The sequence below is a fragment of the Daktulosphaira vitifoliae genome, unplaced genomic scaffold (genome assembly GCF_025091365.1).
Source record: "Daktulosphaira vitifoliae isolate Bord-2020 unplaced genomic scaffold, ASM2509136v1 Scaffold_2, whole genome shotgun sequence".
Taxonomy (NCBI): Eukaryota; Metazoa; Arthropoda; class Insecta; order Hemiptera; family Phylloxeridae; genus Daktulosphaira; species Daktulosphaira vitifoliae.
This window is the reverse complement of record NW_026099573.1, coordinates 11,252,795-11,261,800: the sequence shown is the minus strand read 5'-3', so window position 1 is coordinate 11,261,800 and position 9,006 is coordinate 11,252,795. Positions and strand designations below refer to the sequence as shown.

General features: G+C 23.9%; 2 protein-coding genes across 3 annotated transcripts; one reads left to right on the top strand and one right to left on the bottom strand.

The window, feature by feature from the left end:
• The first annotated feature begins 1,383 nt into the window (after positions 1-1,383).
• Positions 1,384-5,956, top strand: LOC126899856 (uncharacterized). 2 transcript variants are annotated; one of them, XM_050675084.1, is made up of 3 exons: positions 1,384-1,581; positions 1,666-1,824; positions 5,362-5,956. In XM_050675084.1, the coding sequence occupies exons 2-3, from the start codon at positions 1,726-1,728 to the stop codon at positions 5,830-5,832; spliced, it is 570 nt and encodes a 189-aa protein (XP_050531041.1). In that variant the 5' UTR covers positions 1,384-1,581; positions 1,666-1,725; the 3' UTR covers positions 5,833-5,956. The 2 variants fall into 2 exon arrangements, with proteins under 2 accessions (XP_050531041.1, XP_050531042.1); XM_050675085.1 differs by having other exon boundaries at positions 1,384-1,585.
• A 487-nt stretch (positions 5,957-6,443) lies between these two features.
• On the bottom strand, positions 6,444-8,795 carry LOC126899854 (protein catecholamines up). Its single transcript, XM_050675078.1, has 4 exons — positions 7,881-8,795; positions 7,613-7,821; positions 7,479-7,554; positions 6,444-7,351 (listed from the first exon to the last, which is right to left on the bottom strand). The coding sequence occupies exons 1-4, from the start codon at positions 8,452-8,454 to the stop codon at positions 7,176-7,178; spliced, it is 1,035 nt and encodes a 344-aa protein (XP_050531035.1). The 5' UTR covers positions 8,455-8,795; the 3' UTR covers positions 6,444-7,175.
• Between the last annotated feature and the right edge of the window lie 211 nt (positions 8,796-9,006).

The window sequence follows — 9,006 nt, the reverse complement described above, 5'->3', positions numbered from 1 at the left end:
AGTTTTGTAAGTATTCTAACCGGCTTATAGATAATTGATACCCTTTTTCATGTTACTACTATTTGTTACAAAAATTATTATTTATAACAAACTTACGATTTTAATTTATCTGTTTTTGGTAAAATGAACATAATATAAAATAAAGATTTGCATCGAACTTTTTTTTTTTATAGTGATTTTAATCACTGTCAGATACCATTATATTTGATTCAACTATGCCACGTTATCACTGTGGCGCAACCCCCTGTGATGGTTTTTTTCAAAATAACATTTTGTTAAAAGATTTATAAATTAATTTATGTGCATAAGTTGTTCATTTTGAGAGTTTTAAGTTTTCTACTTTACTTTTTGCTTTCATTATCACAATAATATCAACTAATCATGACCCGTTTCTAAGTTTTATGTTTAATGAATAATAGTATATATAAGATTCATTTATTATATCATCCTCTCGAAATCAGGTTAACACATTAAACATTATTTGAAATCAATTTTAAGCTAGATAATATCTATTTATTTTTTATTTTGTTACTAAAGGTATCTTAAATTTATATTAAAAATAATAAAAAATTACTATAATTAAATATTAAGCAGCCAATTAATAAATTTTATCTAAGTCTAAGAACCATGACATAAAGAAGGGCTAATTTTAAACTAAAGGTGATTATACCCACTCCATCTAGTTACGCAAAAGGTGATTTTAGAATTTTTGTTATCACAAAAAATATTTTTACATAAACTATTTGAAATACAGCTGGAGTTATAAAAATGGTTCTCACCATGTGTGTTATAAATCACCATTTAAAGTTAAATATTTGTACTACGAATGTCCGTAATACAGTGCGTAGGATTGAGTTTTTAAAGTTTGCAAAACGAACATATTAAAATTATTATTTCCAAAATTTTTTTTAGCCCAATTTAAAAATCATGTTTGGCCTCCTTTCAAAATTTGAAATGACTACTGCCGTAATATATGTAAACATATACAATATAAAAATATATTGTAATTCTTACACTAAGTATAATAAATATGCGTTTATTTAAATTTCTGTACGATCAAACTCAGGGTTGTGTTTTTAATTTTTGATGATGTTAAATTATAATCTGGATCTGTTTAAGTCTTCTTATACCACTCATAGTTGTACCTGTGGAATCAAATATGTTATGTATTGTTACAGGATTTTAAACATTTTGCTATAAGTAAGATTTTATTTAATATGATACACAAAAAAAAATTATGATTTAATTATTCAGTTCCCCTACCCAAAAATGGATATCTATTCACTAAATATTGATACAATATCATAGATATATATATATATAATAAGTCGTATTAAATGATATCGAGTTATCACTAAAAGGAAAAATAAAATGTAATCAATTTTACTAGTTGGGTCAAAGTAAACAATTTTGTTTGCAATCATTATTTAATGAAAATTAATTATTATGGTCTTACTATATAAATTCGTAAAAGCACCATATAATACGTGGCCATTTATTATTTTTAGTAATTTTCATAAATTATTTATTTATTTTTCTCTTTTTCTTATAAAGTATTAAGGTGACGAATATACTGGTATAGTAAGTATGTTGTAATTTATTTACTAGTAACTTTGCCTTTTTGTGTCATAACTTGTAATGAAACATTAACTTTTATAATTACAGTTTATTTTTAATTTTAAATTTCATACAATATGATGCTGTAAGAGTTGTTAATTATACAAAATGACCAGTAGAAAACGAATAGTATTGAAGCCATTGTCTTTGACAACAACTCAACAAAGTAGAGTTCAGAGTAATGTTCATGAAACTTCTAATACACAGGTACTTACTCTATTAAATAGTCTTAAAATTAAACATTATTAAGTTCTACATATCAAATATAATATTAATACATAAATTTAAGAAGTCAAGTAAAATAGAGATCTAGCAATATTGATATCTGTTAGTAATTAAAAACACTGTTGTAGAACTCTTTGATGTGTATAAAATTTATCATATCCATCAAAAGTTATATGATAAAAATATTATGATTTTTGAACTAATAAAATAACAATTACAAGAAATTAAGTTCTCAGGTAGTTTTTTCCTCTTTAAATATATAATATTAGCATTAATTTAACGTAGGTTACAGAAGGTAGGGTTTTTGGATCATTTTTATTAAAAATGATGTTAATAAGCTTCTATTTTTAGTCTCTACAGTACCTTGATAAATGATTGGATTTTCGAGAAAATATATCATTGTGAAGGATAATGTCTAAAATATTATAAATAAAAATTTTGCAATAATCAGTCAAGTTTTTAAAAAGTTATTTTAATATAAAGTGAAAACTAAAAGTATCATTATTAACTGTTTTATTATAATTTTAATATTTTGGACATTTTTGTTTTTTTTATTGCGATTGAGGGGAATTTTTCAAAAATTATGTTGCAGATAGCTACAACTTGATACATTTCATGATATTTTGAATAATTATTAAGTAAATTTGGTTTAATAAAACAAAATAATCATGTTTAATGTTAAAAAAAAAGGCAGAGTTGCTTCTCTCTTATACATCAATACTAAAATTATTATTATGTTATTAATTTATAAATTAATATAATTAAGTGACATAGTCAACATTTTTCTTTGAATTAGAGCAGTTTTCACTATTTTCACTAGTATTCTAATAATTATTGATTTTTCTTATAAATTAGTATGTAAATATTCAATTTTTGAGTCTCAATGTAAAAATTATAAGAAAAATAAAATAAAATAAATTTTGAAATATTGGTCCAAAAGTTGTTATTTTTTTTAATAACATAATTATCTATTTAATAAGCTAGTTAAATATGTTGGTTTCTGTTTGAAAAAATAAAGTTGGCACTCATAAAAATCATAAGGGATGATTCTGAAGAATAATTAATAGCTGATAAAATAAGAAATATATGTAACTAAAATACTCAAAAGTTTATTTTCCAATATTGTAATTATTTTGCTAATAATTGAGTGGTTTAAAATAAACTGATCAATCTGTGTAAATATCTATATGTAATTTCAAAAAATTTTGTTTTAATTTTCTATCAACTGTGTGTGTTTTAAAATAGAAATTCATCATTAATTGAGTTTTCATAATATAGGAGGCAACAATAAATTGTTTTAATGGGCCATAAATTATTTTTATGGTAGTTATCAAAAAAATTGTTCTACACGGGCCGTTCAACATTATACAATAGTAAATTTACAACGAATATATGAGTATTTTAAATAATTGATAATATCATGTATGAATAATGACAATTACTGTATGCTAAACAGTAAATTATCAATAAATTATTAATAATCACTAAACTTAATCATAATAAAAGAATGGTTCATCATTTAAAAAAAATTATAAAAACAAAATTGATTAAAAAATTTTTTTATTATCAAAAAATAGCGTTTTATATTAAAAAAAATGAAAGTTTTGTTTTGTTATCCTGAATAGATGGAAATGAAATTATTTAACTACATATTATTGTAGAGGTTTTTGAACCTAATATGTATTTTTTTTACAGAAATGTAAAAATCTCAATTTCTTATTAAATTAATGTCTTTTCAAATTTAAATAACCCTGTATCTAAGAATTGAATATAGTAATAATTATATTCCAAGACTAGTGATCAAAATTTAAAAATCATATTTTATCTCTTTCAAGAAATCGGTGGTTCTTGATTCAAACAATATTTACCTTTACAAAAATTAAAATTTTTTAATGGTTTCAAAGAAAATAAATGTTTTAACCTTAAAGAATCATACAGTATATATAATTTATATGAGATGTCCTATTATAAAAGAACATTAGAAAATTTTTATAATTTTGTTTTTAGCTTCGATGCGAAGCTGAGAAGGTATTAATTTTACTATGATTTGTTTTTTTTTTTGTGTCTGTTACCACTTTTTCTCAGCTCTCATCGAACGGATTACTTTCAATGATACGTCAAAAGATCAAAAATCGTATCTAGTTGAAGACATTACCTTTAAAAATTGAAAAAATTTCCCTCGTTCCCCGTAAATGGGGGAAATCTCCAAAAAAATTAAACATTTAAAATTCGTTAATTTTCGAAATTTTTTCAATTTTTTTTTTACTAAAAACTGTCGTAACTTTTTCAAAAATGAACATATCAATATAATTTTTTTTTATATAGATGCTTGATGTCTTTACATATTTGGTATATTTTTTTTCTAAATCTGACACTTAACCTGCCCACAGGGGGGGATTTAAAATGACAACTTTTTCAACTTAACTTTTGAAAGTGTTCCGGAAAGTCTGACACTTTTATATATATCTTAAATTAAAGCTAATGTAATGCACTTTATTATGGAAAAAAAAAATGTTGTACTTTATTTTGTCTTCAGGGTGAAATTGGCTACCAAATGCTATTTTTGTGTAAAAATTCTCGATTTTATTTTTAACTTTATAATGCTATAACTTATTGAAAAGTGTATGGATCAACATAATTTTTTTATGAGAAATAATCATTTTTAATAATGCCTTTTTCATTCGATATACTTTATCTGAATCAGGATATTAATAACGAACTAGCAGATCATGTTGCTTTTGGAATAATCCACCAATTTTTTAAAATTAAACACTATCTAAAAATTTGCATCGAAGCGTTTTTTTTGATAGTGATTTTAATCACTTTTCAAAAATGAACAAATCAATATATATATATTTTGTTATAAATACTTGATGTTTTTATCTCCCTTTATGTAATTTTTTTTAATAAATTTGACCCTTTACCGCCCACAGAGGGTATTCAAAATGACAACTTTTTCACAAAAAATATTCTATTTCAACTTAAGCTAATGTAATTTACTTTATTATAGAAAAAAAAAATTTGACCTCTGGACTTGTCTTCGTGGTGAAAATGGATACTGAATGCTATTTTCATATGAAAATCCTTGATTTTATTTTTTACATTTTTAACTTTATAATGCTATAACTTATTGAAAAGTGTATGGATCAACAAAATTTTTGTATGAGAAATAATATTTTTTAATAATCCCTTTTTCATTCGACATACTTTATCTTAATCAGGATATTAATAAGAAAATAGCAGATCATGTAGCTTTTAGAATAATCCACCAATTTTTAAAATTAAACTCTATCTAAAGATTTGTAATGAAGCGTTTTTTTTTATAGTGATTTTAATCACTGTCAGATATCATTATACTTGATTCAACTATGCCAAGTCACCACTGTACCGCGACCCCCCCTGTACTTGGTTTTTTTTTATTCTTATTCTTGGTCATATTACTAGTTTTAGGTTTATAAAAATATTTGCTTAAATAATATTTTATATGAAATTATTTCAGTACTTTGTATTTTACTTTAGATTCAGAATTCTTCATTTATACATGGTAACAATGAGAAAAAAAGGGTACTTCTTAGTCCAGAATCGTGTCAACCTAAAGTACCTATTATTCAAAGAAGCAGAGTACCTGTACCAATTATAAATGGCAATTTATCAGATACAGATTCAGATGATTCTAGTCATGAAACTAAAGATATAATAGACAGAAAATTAACAAAACCTTTAAAAAATAATAATTATTCATTTTATGTTAAAGTTGTTATATTTTTATGTTGGTTATTTATTCAGTATTGGATGATTGTTGAAGCAGGTTTTGGAGCTGTATTTTTTGTGTGTTCTGCACTTATTGCAATATATCTAAATACATCTAATTCTCATAAAAGAAGAAATACATTAAGTGCTTATTCGGTATTTAATCCCCAATGTATTTCTATACAAGGTTCAGCGGATCCAAAACAATTAGAAAGAGAGCTTATGTTTAGTGGATTATAAGTGTTAGAATTATTGTCAACTGTTACATTTTGGTCAATTATATTGTGATTTACTATTAGTTGTGATTTAATTATATTGTAAAATTATTGTTTTATATTATTAATTAAAAATTATAAAAAATTTAGTATCATATTTTGAATTAATAGGCAATTAATTAACTTTATAAGATGAAAAATTAAGATATTGTTCTTACATAAATTGTAAGGCTATAATCAGTTACTTATGAATAATCTGTGCTTTAACTATTTGATTAACATCATTAAGAAACTTAATATCATAATTGTTAAATAGACTGCCTTAATATGCATATCAATCATCATTTAGAAGTATAAATTTAAGAGATAGCTATTTGACTAGTTTTTATGTCAGCATATGTATAATTTGGAAATACTTTTATTTAAATCACTACGTTTGTTGTAAAAATCAAATTTTTTGTTTCCTTTTTGATTTTATAGGTGACCTCAGTTAAATATCTCTAGTTATATTATATTTAAGTTTCCTAATATTAATTTATAATATGTCATTTATCAACAAATTTTATGGTGTATTTTGATAAAATAATTTTAAAATTTAAATTCTGTTAAAAACTAAAATAAATTTATAACGCAATGTATCAAAATAATTTATTTATTATTAAATATAAATTAATAATGAAACAAATTATAAAAAATTAACAAATTAATTTAATAATATAATATGGAATATATGTATAATTTTGATGGTAGGATGACATACAATTGTATCGTATGTCGAATTGATTAACAATTATGATCAAAATAGAATAATTTTTATTCTACAGCATTAATTATATGCTCAGTTTTGTAGGTAAATATATTTTTACAAAAATATTTGATCTAGAATATTTGAGCAATCCGGTAACTAATATCATATACCCTTTATAAATCGAATATAATAACTAATTATGTATAAATTAGTTATTAAACACTAAACATTTCTTAGCCTTATAAATTTATGCTAAACTAATGTTGTTATTTAACTTTCTTATTTTCATTATAATGTACAGTCAAGCATAATTGAACAATTTGATGTATTTATTTTTTTAGAGTTTGTAATACAAAATATAAAGATACCTAGTAAATCTTCATTAGTATTAACTATTTACATTTTAGAGATATAGATGGAGTATTAAAAAAAATAGAATTTTGGTATTAATAAAAAAATTTTCATAGCTGATATATTGATATGAAAACAAATTTTTTGTAACAACTATTTCAATGAATTATTAATTTTAATTAAAAATTTAATTTAATTTAATTGATTTATTTATATTTTATACTTAAAGAAAATAATAGTGAGAGACATATTAATAAGATAATAAATATCTATTCATAATCAGCAACAAGAACCATTAAGTAAACTCCAACAAGAAGTGCAGCAATTTCTTTAATTGATTGTTTAAAATTAGTATCTTCTAAAAGACTTGGGATAACATTAACTGTAGCTATGTAAATAAAACCACCAGCTGTAAATGGTAATACCCAAGAATTAGCAGCTTCACCTAGAAAAATTTATGATTTACTATTTAAGTAGATTTGAATAAACATAATATATCAGGTAGCTGATACATCCAAGTTAAATATATTTTATTAAGAGGATTTATCAAGCAATTTATTATTTCAACTTACTCTCTTTCCCCAATGTCAATGAAACAAGAGTGCCACATATAGCTCCCAAAGCAGTTACTAATTGACATTTCATAGCCTTAAAATAAAAAATTAAAATAAAAGATATAATGCTTTATTAACTAATAAGAGCTTACATTTTTTTTTGTACTGCCTTCTTTAATTAAGATTGCATAATCTCCAATTTCATGGGGTATTTCATGAAGTAGTACAGTAATAGTTGTGACTAACCCAATATTTTGGCCAGCTAAATAAGCTGCTCCGATAGCTAGTCCATCAGTGAAATTGTGAGTAAAATCAGCTACAACATTTAACCATCCAGCTACTGATAAATTTTGTGCAGATACTAAAAAAGATCAAATATTTTTAATAACATATTTAACTTTCAGTAAATTTATGATATACATTCATGATTATCATGACTACTTTCATCTTCATCATCACTCAATTTTTCTTTAGGATGTGAATGTGAATGACTATGTCCTCCTTTCAATGCTCTAACCATTTTTTCAACAAATAAAAACATTAAAATTCCTCCTAAAATCCATAAACCAACTCGTGTCTCATTACTATGGTCATGAACAGCTTCATGAGAATGTGTCTGACAGGAATGTTCATGTTCATGGCCATGAGTTTCGTGACTTTCTAGTGGGGAAAGTGAATGTGGTATTAAATGTAGAAACGCATCACCTAGAAGTCCTCCAGATGCAAAACTTAGGAGAATTTTTAAGAGAGATTGGTGATCATCTTTGTGATCAATGGGTATAAAGTAAAGAACAAAAAATGGAAATATGCTAATTGCAACTGTAGAAGATAATGCTTTTATCCACATCCAACCTACAGTATCATTAGTGGGAAGAGATTTGGCATGATTGTCTTTATGATGGCTGTGACTGTTACACAATTCTGGTAGACTCAATATGATGAACACAAGTAGTAGTATGCATGCTACTAACTTCAAACATTTTTTTGACAACATGTTATTTTTAATGTATGAAACGTAAAAATTATTTAACTCGTTAAAGAGATTTAACTAATTAACGTAGTGAAAAAACTTCGTCTAAAAATTACATATATATAAATCGCAACATAGCAATTATAAAAATAATCAAAACGAACGTTGCATAATATTGTTTGAGAGCGACAATTAATAAACGTACACGGATTGAACAATGTCGTTGAAATTTTCAAGTAATAAATCTTAATCTTCTTTACATCAGCGGCGAAGTTGTTTAACAACTGATAACGAGTTGTCACACATCATAATCACAAATAATGATACATCGTGGTTTATTATCTTCGTTGAAACAAGAGTAATGATAAAATTTAAAAAAAAAAGATGCAAGAGGTTAACCAACATAAATGACACGTCTCACGTTATTTTTTATGAGTATGAGCCACATAGAAAAAATTACAATTATTACTTTAAATATTTAATTTTATTAATTACTTAGTGCATAATTATTATTTTTTTTAAATTATTGATGGCTTATTTCATAAATTTTGTCAGTGCATATTTTGTTTTTTTTTT

Coding starts and splice junctions, on each gene's coding strand:
- LOC126899856 (XM_050675084.1), top strand. CDS start 1,726: ATGACCAGTAGAAAACGAATAGTATTGAAGCCATTGTCTTTGACAACA. Junction 1,825..5,361: donor ATGAAACTTCTAATACACAG/GTACTTACTCTA, acceptor ATTTTACTTTAG/ATTCAGAATTCTTCATTTAT.
- LOC126899854 (XM_050675078.1), bottom strand. CDS start 8,454: ATGTTGTCAAAAAAATGTTTGAAGTTAGTAGCATGCATACTACTACTT. Junction 7,822..7,880: donor TAGTCATGATAATCATGAAT/GTATATCATAAA, acceptor GATCTTTTTTAG/TATCTGCACAAAATTTATCA. Junction 7,352..7,478: donor ATTGACATTGGGGAAAGAGA/GTAAGTTGAAAT, acceptor AAATTTTTCTAG/GTGAAGCTGCTAATTCTTGG.